Raw genomic sequence first — 19395 nt, 5'->3', positions numbered from 1 at the left:
CCGACTATTTTTTCCGATAAAAAAAATACATAGATAGTTCTAGCATAAACAAAAAAAAGAAAAGATCAACTACTCATCGTTTTCTGACTTCAACTCGGTAATGTCATCCTCCGACGTTTGAATGTAGGCGTCAACATACCGCTCGTCCTCGAAGTCTCAGGACGACGCTTCTCCTAGTTTCATGTTCAATTGAGCGACCTGCTTCCGCGCACGCTTGTTCTCTCGATAGGCGGCTCGCTCCATCCTTCTTTGCTTGTAGAACTGGCGCTCGTTGACGATGTCCTGCGGAAAGCGTTGGCGCCACACCGTCATGGCTTCCTCGTCCATCTCGACGATGGCGAGGTGACGCTGCCGCCTCCAGTTGTCACGACGATCCTCGTCGATGAAAAGCCGCGAGAGAGGCGCGAGATCCTGCGAGCCGCTGGCTCGTCGACACGTCGGGAAAATTCATCTCCCGACGAGGCCGCCGGAGGCGCCACGCCGTCGCGTCGTACGCGCGGGCCGCCTCCTCTGCGGTGTCGAAGGTGCCGAGACCGAGGCGTTTCTCACCAAACCAGATCTCAGAGGAGAAGGCGTCGGTGTGGCGCTCGCGGACTCCGCGAAAATCCGAAGCACCCAGGCGGCGCATCGACATGGTGGCGCAGAGGCGGCGTGGCTAGTGCGAAGGGGCGAGGCGAGTGGGCGGCGGACAGAGTGTGGAGGGAGCGCCTTCTTAATAACGCACACCGGACGCGGCGTGCCAAAACCAGCGTGCACTAGGCCAATTTTTTTCCGCTCGCGCGATCCTTTCCTGCGTGCTGGAGCGTCAAAACCATGGCGACGACATGGCCGTTGGCATGATCTATGGCAATGGGTCTTTACTAAAAATTACGCGCGGACATAAAATGGGTTGGCGCGTTGGGCGCACTGCCGACTCAAATCTAAAAGAGGACGGACGCCGGGCAGGCGGCCACCCAGACGGATAAAAACGACTCCCGTTTGGGTCGTCCCGTTGGAGTTACTCCCTCCGATCCTTTTTAGTTCGCATATAAGATTTGTCTGAAGTCAAACCTCGTAAACTTTGACTAAGTTTATAAAAAAATATAAACGTTTAGAATGTGAAATCAACAACGGTAGATGCGTCATGACTTTACTTTTCATATTGTATAAATTTAACATTTTAGATGTTAATATTTTTTATATAAATATGGTCAAACTTTACGAAATTTAACTTTAGATAATTTTTATATGAAGAGTAAAAAGGACCGAAGAAAGTACTCTAGAAGCCTAGAACCACGCGCTGGATGTCCATCCACGTGAGAGGGGGGAAGGGTGTTGCCCAGATGTCAACACTATGGCACTCCAAGCCTGAGTGCTCCAAAAGAGGACAGCGTTTCGCCATGCGGCCATGCCCAGACAAACCCGTGCTTTGCCCCCTTAAAAAACGCGTCTGCCGCTCAGATCTCATCACAAGTGTCCCGCCATTACATCTCCCGCGTGCCTGCGCATATGCGGAAGTGCATATTCCTCCTCTCCCCTGTGTGCGTCGATTGACTGCTTGATGCTCTAGCGAAGAGAAGCCGCGTCCAGAGGAGTGTCACTGAGAACACAAGTGCGGATTCCTTTTTTGATTCGTCGTATTTTGAATCGCAGTTGTTTTCCCAGGTCACCCCTTTGGGCTGCTTCCCTTGATCTTGATTGATTCGGCGACCAGTTTGGGATAATCCCAGCGGTATCCGCCAGGTTACTCCGACGAATTTGAGACGGTATCCGCTGTGTTTTCATCAACTGGCGGTGTTTTCGCTTGTTCCTTTTCTTCCTCGTGGGTTGTGCGCAGTGAACCTCGGGGAGAAGATGCGGTCGGCGATCGGCGATCGGCATGGACAAGAAGACGGACCTCAAGGTGGGCGGATGCCGGCCAGGGCCAGGCTGCTGCAGAAGCGGAACGCCTCCCGCGCGTTCCGTGCGTGGCCGAGGCAACGACTTTGTTCTGCGGATGTACTGGTGGCAGTGGCATTGGAAAATGTCCATTTATTTCCATAAACTTAATCAAAATTTACTATTTTGAAATAAGTTTATATGCACTGCAATCTGGCATTGAGGGGATATATAAAGGAGTAAATTCCCGTGAGATGCGTTTGTGACACTTTTTAATCTGTTTAGCAGAAATTATATTATATTATTCAAAATAAGCAAAACTTCGTTGGAAAACGCTTGGCTCCTACCGACGGATCACACGCGAGCATCCGCCGGCTCGTCCATACGGCGCGTGTCCTAACCGAGCGGGTTTTTTTTTTCTTTCTTTCGGTCAATATGGCCGCTGCTTACTACAGTATTCACTACAATGAGTTTCTGCAGCAAAGTTTCTGTTGCAAAAACTGCAACAAGACCTATGTTGTAGAAAAATTAAGTTTGCAATGAGACTTCTATTGCAAAAAGAAGTAAATTGCAACAAGACCTCTGTTGTATAAAAAAAACTAAAACAAGGCCTCTATTGCAAAAAAAATATCTTATAAAATTTTCTGCAACATGACTCGTGTTGCAGAAATTTCTCGCAACACGACCTACGTTGCAATAATAAAAAGTGACGCTGGATCACTCAATCCATCAAGTCCAACGACTCTCGGGGCGGCAGATCTTTTAAAAAGATCCGCCGACCGACGCGGAGCAGCACCCAACTTTGTTTGGGTTTTTACAGAGCATCTGAGGCTCAAGAACGCCGATAAGGCCTGAATGTGTTGCCCAGGGAGCTTGTCCAATGTTCGATCCAGGCTTAAGCAATTCACATTCATGAACAAGCTCAAGAGGAAAGCATTTGGAGTATGTAGCACTGAACTAGGCGTGCTGTTCTTCATTGGACCCTAATAACACCCGAACATTCGGTCTGGGAGCTTCAAGATCAGACGAATCGTTCGCCGGGAACTATCGAACGAATCGAATGAAAACGTTCGATGTGGGAGGAAGCCTAGCTCCAACGATTTTTCGTGGCTCATCTAGCAGAGAACCAAGCACAACCCGTTTTGCCTATTGTTGCACTAAAAAGACAAAACCAAATAAGAAAGAATAAAGAAAAACATAAAACCCTTGCATAAAGCATTGGTCACAATGTGAGAGTTTTCTCTTTTTTCGTAATCCTTTATTCAAAACGATTTTATCTTTTAAACCGTGCATCGAAATCTCGAACTGTTTTAGCCGTTGGATTCTTCCCGTCGATAATCTTCAAAACTAGATCACATGTTGATAGGTTTTGATGAACTTTTTTTCACGAAAAAAAAAAACAAACGAAAAAACCGAGCCCGGAGCATGTTTTTTTTCTTTTCAAAAGAGACGACCATGCCTCTCACGTAAGCAAATCCATGCCTCCACAAGAAGTAAACCCATACCTCTCGCGGAAGGAAAAATAGAAAACGCTATTTTTTTTTCTTTTCGGAGAGGCACGACCGTTCCTCTCGCAGAAGCAAATCCGTGCCTTCACGAGATGTAAATCTGTGCCTCTAATGAAAGAAAAAAAAACATTTTTTCCGTTTTTGAGAGGCACGACCGTACCTCTCATGAAAGCAAATCCGTGCATCTTGCGGAAACAAATCCGTGGCTCTCGCGGAAGAAAAAAAAAGGAAAAAACACGTTTTTTTTTTTGTTTCTGAGAGGCACTGTCGCGTCTCTTGCGGAAGTAATAGAAAAGGCAAACACTTTTTTCCGCTTGCGATAGGCACGGACGTGCCTCTCGCGAAAGCAAATTTGTACCTCTTGCGTAAGGAAAAAACGTATTTTTCGCACAATTGTTTTGTCTAAAAACTAGGAAAGATCAGTGAAAAGCCAAAAACATTTAAAAAGCCAAAAACACATGCAGGACAATAAAAAATGAAGGAAACGCCTAGAGCGTGACATGTGGCGGCGGCTAAAAGCGGGCCAAGTGGCGCGCTCTCAGCCCCCACATGTGACTCTTTCGGGGCTCCCAAACAAGTACTCGTTCGTTAGTGTTTTTTTTAAGAATACTCGTTTGTTAGTCTTTTTTAGGGATAAAGCCTATTTTATTGATAAAAAACCACAGGGATACAATTCGGGTCGTGAGGTTGGCCAAACCAAACATGACGCCTTAGACCCAACGAGAGTGAATATTTGGCTAGACTATGTGCTTCATCATTGGTAGCACGACCTAATGCTAGTTTTTTTTTTTCAGGGGTACGACCTAATGCTAGTTGCTCCCCACATTGTATGTGCCCTAATGCTAGGCCCGGTTGTTTGAGTTTGGCATTGGGCCCCTAATTTTGCTGGCCCGGCCATGTCCAAGAGTTAGTCTTTTCGTGTCAGGCCTCCATGCGTATTCATCCTAGCCCATGTCTACCGGGACGTGGCAAATGTGTTTTTTTCTTCCAACCAGTGGCACGTACTGGATCTGGATGTCCGCATGATGGGGTCAAACAACAACACGAGAGGAGGGGAGGGGAGGGGTGTTGCCAAGATGTCAACACTATGGCACTCCAAGCCTCACAGGTCACAGCGTCCTATCTATCATTACCTCCCCCGCGTGCTTGCGTGCGAATTCTTCTGAATCTCGCGCTCGCATGTACACGCATCTCAGTTTTCAAGCCCGCCGACGCCCCGATAGATTGCTGGATGTGCTAATGAAGAGAAGCCGATCCAGAGGAGTGCCACTGAGAACACAAGCGCGGGCTCCTTTGTCAGGTGCTTCGGATCGCATGCGATTGTGTTCTCAGGTCACCCCTTTGGGTTGCTTCCCTTGATTGATTCGGCGACCAGTCTGGGCGGTGTTTTCTTTCTTGCCTCGTGTGTGCACCTGATGTTTTGTCTTGTTTATCTTTTCTGTTTTTCTTTCCTTGATTGAGAGTGCAGTGATCCTCGGGGAGGTGCGACCGGCAGACTCGGAGGTGGCGGGCGGAGCACCGGGAGACGTCCGCCTGCGCGGGAAGGCGCTGCTGGGGGCTGGGGCGGCGGCGGTTCCGGCATGTAGAAATTCTGTAGGATAGGATTTGCAAAAAAAAAAAATTCTTTCAAGTCCTTTGATTTGTAGGAATGGATTTCTATTTCTATGTAGTATAGGAATCAATCCTTCACGTTTTGGAGAGAAAAAAACATTAGACTAGACTCAATGAAAAAAAATTCTATCTTATGCACCAAATGATGTCTTTTTCTTTGTAGGAATTGACATGCATGTCATCTCACTTTTTATGATTTTTCTCTTTCTATAAAATTCCTATCCTATGAACCAAAGAAGGCCTAAACAATACAATATGGAACCTGTTTTGGGTATCCTGTCAAAACCTTTACTTGATACTACTACTGAAGTTGTCATTGACTGACCGACGGGGGCTCGGTTTTTCCAACGACCGTGTGTATTTTTTAATTTCTATAATGATGGTCTTGTGAGAGCTGATCGACTTTAATATATGGTCTTTAACCTTTTTGAAAAAAAAAGAAAGGAAAGAAAACTGCTACGCCTTTTTCCGTGATTCGGTAGCGATGAGCTTCGGCGGCGAGCTTTTTTGTTGCGAGTCGGGGGGGAGGGGGGGGGGGGGGGGGGGGTGGGGGATGCTTTGCGCGTGCAGAACGGTATGAGAGGAAGAAGGGAAGGGACGGGGCAGATCTGACGGTTGCAGATGGATTAATCGGACGGGTGCATGGTGACCAGCGCCGCCAAATTTCTTTGTCACCACCATTTGTTTTTGCATTTTTATTGAAACGAAGGGAATTAAACTGAATCTCCCACAGAACCTCTTGTGCAGTTCAATTCAGTTAAACGGGAGCTTATTAATCATCCATGGCCAACCCATCAGCTTCAGCTTCAGCAGCAGCATCCATGGCTTCGTGTTGAGCCTGAGCAGCTAAGCCGCCGCGCCATCCCTGCAGGCCCTTCCGGACGCTCTCGCCGTCGTCGGCGCGGTCGCGGAAGGTCTCCAGGTCGTCGCACATGCTCGCCACGCTCGACAGGAGCAGCTCCTCCTTCCACTCCTCCATCGGCGTCAGGCCGCCGTGCTCCTCCATGAACTCGATCATTTTCTGATCCAACGCAAATGGATAATGTCAAACGTAATCAGCGATCAATGTCTATGTACTGTTCAGTTCTTACGTCAATGCCGTTGATGTGGTGGTGGGAGTGTTTCCTCGGCACGCCGGCGGCCTCCCTGGCGCGGAGGTGCTCCTCCACGGCCCGCACCATCTCCGCCTCCGGCGGCAGCGCGCGGCGGCCGGACAGCGCCTGCGCGACCCACCTCGCCTGCGCCTCGACGAACCACGGCACCAGGACCTTCCTCGGCACGCCCACGAAGGAGAGCGACGGCGCCAGGGACGGCGGGAACACGTGCTCGAACAGCGGCCCGACCACGCAGCCGCCGTCGCCCACGGCGACCGCCCCGCCCGTGTCCAGGAACGGGAACGAGTAGCCGTACCCCGTGCAGTAGATCACCGTGTCGGCGACGACGGAGGAGCCGTCGTCGAACGACACGCGCCCGTCGGCGTGCAGCCGGCGTGCACGCGGGTGGAGGCGTAGCACGTCGCCGTGGTTGGCCACCATCCTCGACACGGCCGGCGTGGCGGCCTCGGAGCCGGCGGCGAGGTGCACCACCCTGGCGACGCGGCGGAGGTCCAGCGCGATGTCCGTGCCGCTGTCCCCGCAGCCGACCACCACCACCGCCTCGCCGCGGAACGGCTCCGGCGTCCTGTACAAGTGGCTGTGCAGCTGCCGGCGCCTCCATTCCCCCGCTCCCTCGATGCCGCTGGGGAGCACCGGATGCGAGTACTGACCGGTGGCCACGACCACCGCGTCAAACACTGCCTCCTCCTCCTCCTCCTCTGCCCGCGCACCATCCTCCGGGCCGCCGAGGCGCCGCACGGACCTCACCGCCCACTGACGCGTCGCCGTCGACGTCGGAGCGACGCGGACGACCCGGGTGTTGAGCCTGACGGCGTCCATGAGCCCGAACGCGGCGCAGAAGTCCCGGAGGTAGCAGTGCACCTCGCGGTGGCCGGGGAAGCGGCGCGGGTCGCGGCCGGCGCCGTCCCTGGGAAGGAGCTGGAAGTCGGAGAAGCCCATGGCCTCCCGCGGGGTGCGGAGGCGGAGGGACGCGTACGCGCTGCTGGCGCTGGGCACGAGGCCGCGGGTGGGCGCCGGGTCGTACAGCCACTGCCCGCCGACGTCGCCGCTCTGCTCCATGACGGTGACCGCGTGGCCCTCTCGCCGCAGCTCGCGCGCCGCCGCCAGGCCTGCCATGCCGCCCCCCACGACGCACACGTTCTTCGACTGCAGCTGCGGGCGCTGCTGCACCGCCGGCTCCGGCTCGCCGTCGCCAGCGGCCATGCCGATCGGCCGATGGTGATGGTGATCGGAATCTGGACCGGAGAGCGGAGACTTACAAGGAGATCGGGTGGGTTATACCAACTGTAAAATAAGAATTCCGATAGCTTAGTGCGAACCGATACTAGTTGGCCAAGGAGAAGAGCAAGATATAACATAAAAATGGATAAGCAAGTTTCGGTTGAACTGATAAACAACTTATAGTCATGTAATGTGCCGTCCAAAAGAACGCAAGAGCATTGTTTCTTGGTCTTTCTCTGGTTCCACCGTTACATAGGGCCAACTGCTTATTATTAACTAACCAAAAAAACTGATTTCTCTCAATTTTCTCAATCCAACGGCTAGTCTTCATCTTCCTTCAGCCGAGCCACAACGTCGTTAGGTCATGGCTCGGCCTCCCCAGCCTCGGGCTGCGTTGCTCTCCTCCACGCAAGAACCGACTGACATGACAAATTTCTCAAGCAACTGAGATATGGCTAACAGAGTCTTACATACATATTTTTCAACCGCAACGCACACGAAAATGAAAAAAAAAATCACCAGGATCATATATGTTGGGTACTAGTACTCATGATCTTGTCTTCACGGGACAGTACTCAAATTTCACATGTACATCAGGCAAAGACATCAGCCGCTTAGCTCCGCCATACACTATCAGTCTATCGCCTCCCTCTTATTGTCGCTGTACTGCCCCCTTCCCGACATAGACAAAAGAGAGAACAAATTCAAACCACCCTCACCCCAACTTTCAGAAACAAAAGAGATGGGAGGCTGTCACACAAAAATGCGTAGCTGCTACCAAAACAGTGAGTTTTGTCACGCCAAATTCACTCTCTATACCTTGTATCATATTTACCACCATATCGCGATTAGACACGGTAAAAGAAAAAGGAAAAACAAGTACGCACTCTATATCCAGCTAAATGACAGGATATGTACAGCGCTTCACGTCCATGCCACCAGAATGCCTGGGCAGAACAAGCATCCAGACTCGCTATACAAATTTTGGCAAGGGCCCCCTAACTGCCTACCTCTACCCCCGGACCATCGCAGATGATATCTGTGAAGATGGGTCGACTGAAGGCGCAGCAGCGCTCACAGGGCCAACCCCCACCTGAATGTTAAGAGATGGTTATTCTCGCCTTCTTATTCCTGCCTGACTTGCCTTTGGCCGATGGTTTCCTCTTGGAGGCGGTGCGGGCTTTCTTCTTCGAAGTCGACTGGCCGCCCGTAACACGCACGTCCTCCAGCCCTGCTTCCAGTGCTTGAACAAGGTTCTCAAAGTAGTTGCGGGTTACGCTGTAACAAAAAAAGTTTCAGCTTAGCCACTGCTCTTTAAAATTAGCTTAGTTAACATATTCATTGATACGAGACTCGTGCAGTACAGAATGGTAAGTCAAATTCAGTATTTGGAGGGCACAGTGAGGCTACACAAGATGTTGGTACAATTATGCATGGCATAATGCATACAACTTCAGCCAAATGAGAACACGGTTATAAATGGAGGAGCATGATTGACCTAACATCCACTGAAAATGCTATGCGGGCCACATAACTCCTACAACATCACATGACGCCCATATGGATCTTCGCTCGGAATGGTCCAAAAATCATCACCATAAAGTTCAAATTGAGAAGAAAAAGAATGGCCAAAAGTCAGGTAAATAAGGACCTTTGACAGGATAAACAGAGGGAGCAAGAGAGGCTAAACTAGCACAAGTTAGTAACTTGGTCACACACACAAGAAAAATACTGTATATAACTGCAAATGTCAGTAGTAATCAGAGACATCCCCGCAATACCTTGTTAGACCAGCAAGTTTCACACGAAATTCATTGAAGTCTTGTAATGAAGGAAGAGGTTCAGTTTCACCAGCTTTAGGTAAAATTGCATGTATGTCCTTCTCCGCACATTTATGGAGGCGCTCCAAACCAGACTCAGCTTCACCTACAAAATTTCCAGATGTATGGCTATGTCAATCATGCGATAAACCTTAAGCTGCAAGCTTAAAACCTTCTACCTTGGAGGTACACAAAAAAATCATTCTTGGCTTTATCATCGAGATAATACCCATAAGCATATGTCCATTGCAGCACTTGTCTGCATTCTACAATCTGTCATAGTGAAGGATGGTAGGGCAGACGTGTCAGAAAAAGGAAGGCTATGTTAAAAGTATAGAGCCAGTTTATGGGCATTATAAGATATTTAACCTGTGACCAAGCTTCAGGTATGAACTTTAGTTGAGACTCTGGTATTCCAAGAATGTCACTGAGCTTCGCAAGCTAGAGTGTGAACAAATAGTCAAGCACAGGTATGATAAATGTGTGGGGAAAAAAAGAAGACTTGAAATGCAAGAACCCAAACTAAAAGGAGTGACAATCATACATCCTTTTCAGTAAAAATTTCTACTAATTGGAGACAATAGCAACAGACTTGTGCACTGACAGACAAATATTGGGTGCATGACACTGTATTTTTAAGAGGAAGGGTGGATGCCACAATGTAAGGTTTTAAATACTTACTTCACTTTCGAACTTTTGCAGATCTCCTTGTGCCTTCTGCCTCGACTGTCAACAGGCAAGAACCAAAAAAGTAAGCACCCAAGGCATCATATACAGAAACTCGTGCCCCATAAACCAAACAATGCATACTTTGTAGTAAACACTAGTAGAAAATGAAATAAACTGTGATCACCACAAAGAAGAAATGTAAAATCACAAGAAAATTCCTCAGATGAGTTTAGAATAAAGGAAATAATTGACTTAGCAAGGACATAAGAGATGGATCTGGTACTTACAAGCAGAGATGTAAAATTAGATCCTGACTCTTATAACATTATTAATGTCATAAGGACTTGCTTGGGCAGTTTTTGAGGAAACTAAAACTCTCCTAATAGCCAACTTTATGGGGATAATACAAACACACCGGACATACATGCACTTGTTTTAATAATAATAATAACCCCCCCCCCCCCCCCCGGACTCCAACCGGAGGCTGAATTTTTAATTAGTAAGTGCAACATGTCAAGTGGTGAACTGGTAACTTGCTAATGACAAAAGGGAGTATTGAAATCACGTGGGATCCATCGCTGACAAGGCTTCATCAGTTAACAATGAGGATCCCATGTAGTAGCATCTAAGTTGGGCCAAAATAAGAGTGGAGAGGGTCGTACGAGGTGAAGTGGATGGTTTGTATAGTCAACGGTTATGCTCTAGGTGGTTTCGTAGTGCAGAGTTGAGTATCAAATCTTGGCTAGAGTTCAGGGTTGAAAATGTGGACTTGTCTTGTCTACAGTTATACTCCCTCCGTCCGAAAATACTTGTCATAGAAATGGATACAAATGGATGTATCTAGAACTAAAATACATCTAGATACATCCATTCCTCGGACAAGTATTTCCGGACGGAGGGAGTACATGACACTGTACAAGCATGTCCTGGGAAAACGAGGCAAAATTCAGAATTTCAAATAATGAAACGGCTGCAACAGGATCCTGAAGAATGTACCTTCTGATTGGATGCCCAGCGCTCAAAATAATGCGTGTATCTCACAAGTGAGTTTTTAGCCCGTTCTCTCTGTGCTTCAGCTTCATCATACTAAAAGAAAAGAACATGAGATAAAATAAACAGGGAAAGTAACAACAAATTGCAGTTGGCAGCAGTAAATAGAGTCAGGAAACCACATAATTGAGTAGCACGCCAGTAGCAAGAACGGTCATTTCAATCCTGTATCTATTGGATCCCGAAACTTAAAAAAAAACATATTTTTGAAGTTTCAGAAATTTTTGAAAAAAAACCCAGGTGTACATATTGGTGTGATCTACATACTTGTAATTTTTTTACTAGATATTTTCATTTGTGGGGTGCACAAAAAAAAAGATTGTGGCCCTATAATAGTGAAAAATTGTGGAGTATTATAGACCCAGATATTTGTCTTTTGGGTAGCCCTCAAATAAACATATTTCTTTATGAAAACATACGGGTACATACTAATAGTGTATCCATACTTGTGAGAGAAAATCAGTTTTTTTTTAACTTCCAAATGAGCTTTTAATTATTATTTTTAGAAGGGACCCAATGGACCGGGCTTGTTTTGCATTATCTGGCCAATAGCAAGCTATGCACCTTGGGATCAAACCCAGGAATGCGATTCTTCCTCGATACAGAGAAGGATAATGCCCAAAAAAGAACATACTATGCCTTTCTTCTTGTCTGCTTCATAGCGATTGCAAGCATAATTGCCACCAGTGGTCCTACTTCCGTGTTCTGACCAGTCACCTAGACATAACCTGTGATGATGTAAGAGCATCAGACCAAAGATATCACATGCAAAATGTCCAATTTTCATCAGCAAAACAGAGTACAAAAATAAATAAGCTCAGGAGATGGGAGTGTACCAGCAAAACTGAAATTTGCAAGGAGGACGGCACGTCATATGCATGCAACCATGATTCTTCTCTATTGGTCGTTTGCATTTAGGACAGGGCTTTGAATTAGCTATTATCCTGGAAAAATGAATCACTTCAGAGATAGTTTTTGATGTTTCCTTATGTATGCAGAAATTAAAATGAGCCATTACACAAACTGTTGTGTCATAGGTCCCGTACTACAAAACTGCATGTTCTAGTCAGTGACGTGCATTAAGCGAGTAACTAGAGGCTCTGACAAAGACTAATAGATAGCCTTTGACAGCCTACATAGCACTTTGACCCGAGCCATGTCGGATGAGAGCTTGTCCCTCTCACTTCCATCAAACGCGGGACATGTCCAGCATTAAACCTCGACGCACGTCTGCCGTTCCAGTGAGTCCCTTCTCCAAAGCACCACGAGGCCCCATTAGACCCAGAGCATCCCCTGCTTTGGCATTCTCCAGGCCCATGGTTTGGTAACGATGTTCGCATAGTCGCTTCAGTCCTTGCTCTCCACTGCTACAAGCTAATACATTCGATCATGGTGTTGGCTACAACACACCAGGTTGAACTCGCTGCAGGTAGGGCTGGGCGTTCGGTTAGACCGAACCATTCGGTTCGGTTTTCTCGGTTAATAAAAATTTCGGTTTTCTTACTTTGTTGACCGATCGGTTTCTTAGAAAAACAATAACCGATGACTTCGGTCCACCGGTATTTCGGGTCGGTTCTCGGTTCAACCGAACAAAGCTAAAGCAATGCCCGACAATAGGAATCTGTGGAGAGTTCTGTCTAAATTTGAGCAGCCCCTCACCACTCGAACAAGAAAGGAAACATATCAGATGCAAGAGCATCGCGTGTAGCAGTCAATTTCTTGTGAGAACGTGAACACATCGAAAGAAATCAAGAAACAATCCCCAACGGGATGGTAAAAAAGAGATAGGTAAAAAGAAGAAGATGCAGTGCAAAGGAAGCGCTGGTGGACGAGGAAGAAGCAGGGAACAGATAACGCCGCTGCTGGGCTGCCGCCGCTGGCCGGGGAAGATAGCATGCGAGTCCGCAGCCGCCGCTGGCCGAAGTAGCAGATAGCACGGCGGCTAATTTTTTCTTTCGAGAGGAACGCTGGCGGCTAGGTTAAAGCATCGAGTGGATATAGTATTTTTTGGGGGGATCGGGTGGATGGATTGCGTGCCTATCCATCACGTGGGATCTTGGGCCTGAATTGGGCCAAGAGCCATGGAGTTAGGCAATTATGTGGGTTGTTTCTCAGATTTGGACTACATACACGTGCACGTACGACATATCTCGGTTCTTTCAGGTGACCGAGGGTCATGACCGAACTTACCGAAACTACTTCGGTTTTTCACAAGCTTTGACCGAAGTAACGACTGAACTTCTCGGTTTCGGTCAGTTCAGGCTCGGTCTCGGTTTTTATGGTTCGGTACTTCGGTCTTCGGTTTATATGCCCACCCCTAGCTGCAGGCCACTCCTATTTTATTCACCTCTGTGGCAAGGGTGAAGGCACCACAAGAGCAAACCTATACATACTGGACTAGCAGGACAAAAGTAACTTAATGCACCACTAGGACTAAACTTCCATTTTTCAAGTACCGGAACAAATCCACCTTTACGCCCAATGCACTTTACTCCACAATGAAACACTAGCAATAACTGAAACATTATTTACAAGGCATCCCACCTTGGACGCTTAGGCGCAAGGCGCCCTGTCAGTGCCTTGCAATTATGCCCACATTAGGCGCTTAGGCGTCCGCATTAGGCGCTTAGGCATTAGGGTGGTTGGTGCTCACCTTAGGTCGCACCGCCTTATAAACAAAGAACTGAAATATATTATGGAACAAAGAAATTGTGTGTAATAACGAACCAATTCACATTCTCGGATTCTGCACTGTTCTTTAATATCCACTTTGAGACAGTCTCACAGCTAACTGGTCGATGAGTTTCCTCTGTACACTGCATATATTTGGAAAAGGTAGCATTGCAATAATAAGCTTCTGGATTATTACAATAAAACAACCAGATATGGCAAGAGATTAAACCAAAATAAGATACCGACGTTCCAGCAGAAGCTGAATTTGCACATGCATGAGACATCATAGTTCTCATCACCAAGAAACTCCACTGCACGGGTACAATCAGGAGCTGGACACCACTTTATCTGAATATTAACATGATATCATGAATAAATTTCAGAAACCATAGGATACAAATGACATAAAATGAACTCTTAAACGCATATCATCCTTAAAACCGGTCGCCTACAAACAAGAAAAGTGCTAGGCCACTTCAAGGAATTACCTTCTTGTTGTCTTCAACATATGAGCATGATAAAAATTGTTTGTACTTCACTTTCTCCTCATCTTTAGCCAATCTATTAATGGTTTCTTCGAGAACCATGGCAGTACAAGATGGCTCAGGGCACCGCAGTGACAAACATCCTGGACCATCATTTATTGAAGCACTAATATACCCTGAAATAGTTACCTTATTTTAGCACTAGAAATTCAATTGATCACTACGAATAAGGAGAAGGATCTGGCAATTCAATAGTTCCCTATTTAGTTCTCTGTGTGTAAAAAATGTACAACTTCAATCCTTCAACTCCTGTTACTTATGTTAGGTAAGCTATATGTCACAATTTCACAATTGCAGCTATGCTTCCCACTACATCAAAATAAATAACATGATTACATACATGCAACATGCTTAGTAGGCTGCGCTACATTTGCATGCCATGCACAAACACGACATCAGTATGGATATTTGCGATCTTGAGATTTTTCCTAACAGACATAGGGTACATAGGGATGGGGAAATAGATCCAACATCAGCGAGATTCCTCATCCCTGACCGGCGTTACAAACTTACAACGGCATACTCTGATCAGTCGGCTGATTCTTGTTTTCTTACACGCCTAGAGCCCCCGTTTTGATCCTTATGCATTTATGTGTTGTTTATATTACTAATATTAATCAAGTTGGTTATGTGGATGAAATAACAACATTGAGAAAGAGACCTTCCCAACACTCATGGCAGTAGAGGTGAACACAACCAGCAGAGCTCAGTGCACTTGTGGAATATCCTTCAAAACATATTCCACAAGTTAGCTGCAACCAAAGGAACCATCAGAGATAAAACATGTTAAGTCACTGATTTAACCAGATATGATACCGGCTGATAAGAAAAGCTACCTCCTGGCAGTCAGGAAGAACAGCCCCATTTGTAGGCAAGCCAACAAAATGACGGACACGTTCTTCATCTGCGAACCACTCGTCACTCAACTTGCTAATATTCCTGAACAAAATTGAGATAGAGAATCTACCTTTTCAGCTCACAAGAATTCCACCTTTGCAACAATTTGAAAGCAGAATCTTATATGCATGTAGCATAGTTTACATAGAAAATTGTTATACATATTATTACTATGTCCACTGAAACGAGTAAATCTCAGAAACTTTCTCAAGACGAATTTCTCAGGTACATTGCAAAAGAATGTAGAGCAGTAGAATAAACTCAGAGATAAGATGTACTGGAACATATGACTTCATTTCATGTATCTAACATGGCTAGCTGTACATGTATTTTTTTGGCAGCATAACTGACCATTTGTAATGTCGAAGGAGGATGCATGCTGATTCTCTTGGAATTGAAAATATTGAAGATACCCGTCTTATGGCTTCCTCTTGCCGCTCATGTATGTCATTTTCAGATAACACAATGTATCTCTGTTTGTGGTGAAAAGGAACACAAGCTCTTTGAGTGACTTTCAGAGCTATAAGATGAAAAGACAACAGAACAGAAAAGAAAAGAAACATGGAGGAGAAAATCCCGAAACTGAGTTATGTCATGCACATCCTTATAGAGGATAAACTGGCAAGAAAGCAGAGTTTCATAAAGTAAAAAAGAGTCATTTTTTAAGCTCCATCATAAATTGCTAATGTGTATGCTTCTTGTAGGAAACAAGAGGGTGATGGCAATTTTGGCAGGTGCTCCACCCGCGTGCGTAGCAACACTGATAACAACAAGCTGCTATGCTTAACAATTAGCGTGCCAAAAATGGCGAGACCTATACAGACTTGCCCTTGGACCACTATGCTCTGACAACACTGACCACCTAGCACAGACTAACCGTTGTGCAGTAGTATGTATGTATGTATGTATGTATATCTGTGAAATCTATTCACCACAGCAGAATTCATCTCCCAGCAAACCTACCACTTTCGAGGAGCACAGCACACTGAAACCTACTGTCGTCACACTTCTCTGCCACAACGTCTACTGACGATAAGATGCAGAGCAAGCGCCCACTTCTCTGCCACAACGTCTACTGACGACAAGATGCAGAGCAAGCGCCCACTTCTCTGCCACAACGTCTACTGACTGATAAGAAGGCCACTGCCCCCGCGATAAGAAAAATCTCGAGAAGGCCCGCCCCGAAATTCGGCGCCAGCACTGCGCATTCAGAGAGCCACCGCACCCAGCGCCCGAGATTACACGCTGTGCGGCCATCGCGTTCGCGGCCCAGCCCCGCCCCACGGAACAAGCAAGTAGATGCGGATGCCGCTACCGGCGAGCGGGGCGATCGACGGTACCTTCTCGCGCATCGAGGCGACCTCCTCGCGGACCTCGTAGTCGTCGCCGGCGCAGTCGGATCCCTCGTCCTCCTCGCCGCCCCCGCCGCCGCCCCCGTCGCTGCAGTCGTAGTAGTAGTCCCCGACGGCGACGGGGTCGTCGTCGCTCCCTCCCCAGGGCTCGTCGTCGGAGTCCATCGCGGCCGGCGGGGGGCGATCGGAGGGGGGAAAGATTGGGGTTTTGGTGGTGGGGTGGGGTGGGGAGGGGACGGGGGATGGACGGAGGGGGGGTTGGAGTTGCGTCTTGCGTGCTCGAGTCAAGCCGACGCCATAAAGAAGCGGTGGGGTGGGGTGGGGTTGGACGTTCGTGCGTGGTTTCCTACGTGGACGTGGCGTGTGGGCCCCGGTGCGCTGCCTTGGCGAGGTGAAGAATCTGTGCGAGCAATTCGAGGCGGTAAATTCTGGGCTTCCCGTCGGTAAGGCTGCCTGTAATGGGAGTATCATAGGTAGTATTATGTATGTCAACTAAGCAATTTTGATGAAGTGATATAGAATTAAATAAAAAAAAAGAGGCTTGAGTATCATATCATGATACCGTATCATATTAAATGATGTGCTACTTTGTGTCATGCATGGCAATAAATGTAGTCATCTATGATACCAACATATAATACTATGTATTAGGGAATCATAGACTAGTATCATATGCACGATACTAGTATATGATACTCCCCATTACAACCAGGCTAACGGAATCTCTGCTTCGTTCCCTTCCCTTGAAAAAGATATTCACTTTTTTTGGGGTTTATCATTTATTTATGCCACACTACTTGTTTTGCCACTAGAAATATCAAACTACTGAAAAATGACATCGCTTCGTTACGCGCATATATTCAAAAATGTCACTTGACATCATTGTCGTTCGTTTGCCATGTCAGTTCTTCCTCTATCTCACTGCAATAAAAGTGTGAGTCCTATTTGATCCCAACAGTGTCTTTATTTTCCTCTAAAGTTATTCGCTTGCTTGCTCCTGACAAGTGAGACTCACACTTATCATTGTGAGATAGAGAGAGCTAACATGTGGGTCTAGGGTATTTTTGTCATACAACATGGTCTACGGGTTTGACCTAACAATGACGATGTCTAATGGCATTTTCTAGCAAACATCTAATGAAAATAATTGTATTTTTTTAGATATTTAATGTCATTTTTGAGCAACAATAGTAATTTTGAATAGTTGTGACTTTTAATGGCAAAACTGAGTAGTGAGACACAACAAGTGGCATAAATAGTAAAAATCCTTGTTTATATTTTCTAGAACCTACTGAGTACTAAGGGCATATCCAATGACGACTCGCATATTTCCTCTCGCATCCGTCTGCGGACACGGATGCGAGAGGCTGCCATCCAACGCTGCCCACATACATTTCAACAACAATGCGAACTAACCAAACGAAATTTGTCCAAACACTGCTAGATTTCATATAAACATGTAGTATTTCATTATAAGTAATACACCTAATCTATGATCGTCGGCGCCATTCCCTGTGTCCGGCCATGAACCCCGAGAACTGAAGCTTTGCCTTCTCCAATTCCGTCTCGACGTCCCCAGCAGAGCGTCCCGCTTCAAAGGCGAAGGCAGTGAGAGGTCATGTCTGTCTCGAGCTACCTTCGATGTGGAGCGACGCGCTCTATAGCGGTATGAATATAGGCAGCTGGACGACTGGTGAGAAGCGTGTGTGGACCGGGGAGGGGTTTTTTGTGGACCAGGGTGATCAGAAGAGGGTTGGGAGCGGTCCGGACTCCTGCACAACTCCCCATGTTTTTCTTCGGTTTCTGGGACAAAACGCGTTTGGACTAGACCGCGAACCGATACAGGATCACATTGGATGGCTTTTACGGTTCGGACAGGCAGGAAATTTAAGAGTTGGTGTTGGAGATGACCTAAAGATCGTCGACTCCATGCATGCTCACTGCACTTGGCCGGCACAAATGGCATGTCGCCACATGTGGATAAACTCGCTGGCTGATGGAGAGTGCACCCAGGACATCCTGTAGTTGTTGATGACGGGCGGCGCATGAAGGGCCCCAAGGTGTACGTGGCAGGAGCAGGATTCAGTTCTGGCCTTCTCTGTTGCCGTGGACTCGCTGACTCAGATGTGGAGGAGCTGATCGCCGAGGGTGTGTGGACGGCCATCGTCAAGGTAATCGATCGCTTGCTAAATCCTTTGTACTGACTAATCCGTTGCTGGCTGCTGGGTGTAGAAAACTGAACAATTGTTTGTGTTGTAACTGGTTGTTAGACGGGAGAGAGAGGTTTGGTGGAACAGTTATATATGAGTACAATGATTTATTTGGAGTACAAGACAAGTCAGAATAAATCCTTGTTTATCTCGTCTTTCCTAATAATTAATATACTCAACATCCCCGCAGTCACAACGGTAGCGATGCAGACGCTAAGACTGGAGAAGAATGTGAAGGCAAGCCGACGGACACCCCCCACAGTCGTAACGGTCGATGCATCGCGGAGTCGTGGCTGGAGTGGCAACCGACGAGGTTGCTCAAGCAAGGCGATAGCCCTTTGTGCCGTATGTCGTGGTACCCGTGAGCGTAGGATGGTGGAGCCGTGATCGAGTTAGCCATGCGAAAAAAGTCATGGGCGATGTCGAGTCGGGGTAGCCGGTGCGATGAAGTCGTCGTGGAGCCGCGGGCACAAGGAGGCGTCGAGTTAGACATGGGCACAGTGGTGTCGAAGTAGTGGTGCGTCGGGAGCAAGACGTTGTTGACGACGCGTCGCGGCGGGTTTGCCAAGCCCGGGGACACATCGTGGACGAAGGCACACATAGGTGTTGCCAGCACCGGGCATGCGTAGACAGACGAAGACGAAGTTGACGAAGCACCGCACCAGGCTTGCCAGGCCCGGGGACACGTCGTGAACGAAGGCATGCATCGGTGTTGCCAGCACCGGGCATGCGTAGACTGGGACCTGCACGAGCTGTACGCCATGTCGGAGAAGTCGGAGAGGCCAGCAGAGAAGGACTCGACGATAGTTGCGGCGCCAATCAGCGCGAGGCCGATGTCGCCCATGGTTGTCGGAGTAGACGAAGTGG

At 47.5% G+C, this 19395-nt stretch overlaps 1 protein-coding gene across 2 annotated transcripts; it reads right to left on the bottom strand.

The window, feature by feature from the left end:
* Window positions 1-5715: 5715 nt before the first annotated feature.
* On the bottom strand, window positions 5716-16583 carry LOC125510069 (probable E3 ubiquitin-protein ligase ARI5). Of its 2 annotated transcripts, XM_048675160.1 has the most exons (16): window positions 16307-16583; window positions 15318-15439; window positions 14906-15008; window positions 14731-14821; window positions 14013-14185; window positions 13771-13872; window positions 13579-13667; window positions 11688-11795; window positions 11486-11579; window positions 10798-10887; window positions 9814-9858; window positions 9502-9573; window positions 9312-9405; window positions 9094-9238; window positions 8533-8590; window positions 5716-5997 (listed from the first exon to the last, which is right to left on the bottom strand). In XM_048675160.1, the coding sequence occupies exons 1-16, from the start codon at window positions 16481-16483 to the stop codon at window positions 5749-5751; spliced, it is 1812 nt and encodes a 603-aa protein (XP_048531117.1). In that variant the 5' UTR covers window positions 16484-16583; the 3' UTR covers window positions 5716-5748. The 2 variants fall into 2 exon arrangements, with proteins under 2 accessions (XP_048531117.1, XP_048531116.1); XM_048675159.1 differs by lacking the exons at window positions 8533-8590; window positions 9094-9238; window positions 9312-9405; ... (10 more) ...; window positions 15318-15439; window positions 16307-16583 and adding an exon at window positions 6068-8406.
* Window positions 16584-19395: the final 2812 nt, after the last annotated feature.

This window comes from Triticum urartu, chromosome 5, assembly GCF_003073215.2.
Source record: "Triticum urartu cultivar G1812 chromosome 5, Tu2.1, whole genome shotgun sequence".
In the NCBI taxonomy this organism is placed as follows: Eukaryota; Viridiplantae; Streptophyta; class Magnoliopsida; order Poales; family Poaceae; genus Triticum; species Triticum urartu.
Note: the sequence above shows the minus strand (reverse complement) of the source record. Positions and strands in the feature narration are given on the sequence as shown.

Excerpts from the sequence above, each read along its gene's own strand:
- LOC125510069 (XM_048675160.1), bottom strand. The coding sequence starts at position 16,483 with ATGGACTCCGACGACGAGCCCTGGGGAGGGAGCGACGACGACCCCGTC. Across the intron at positions 15,440-16,306 it reads TCGCCTCGATGCGCGAGAAG|AGATACATTGTGTTATCTGA; the intron begins GTACCGTCGATC and ends CACCACAAACAG. Across the intron at positions 10,888-11,485 it reads CAGACAAGAAGAAAGGCATA|TATGATGAAGCTGAAGCACA; the intron begins GTATGTTCTTTT and ends CTTTTCTTTTAG.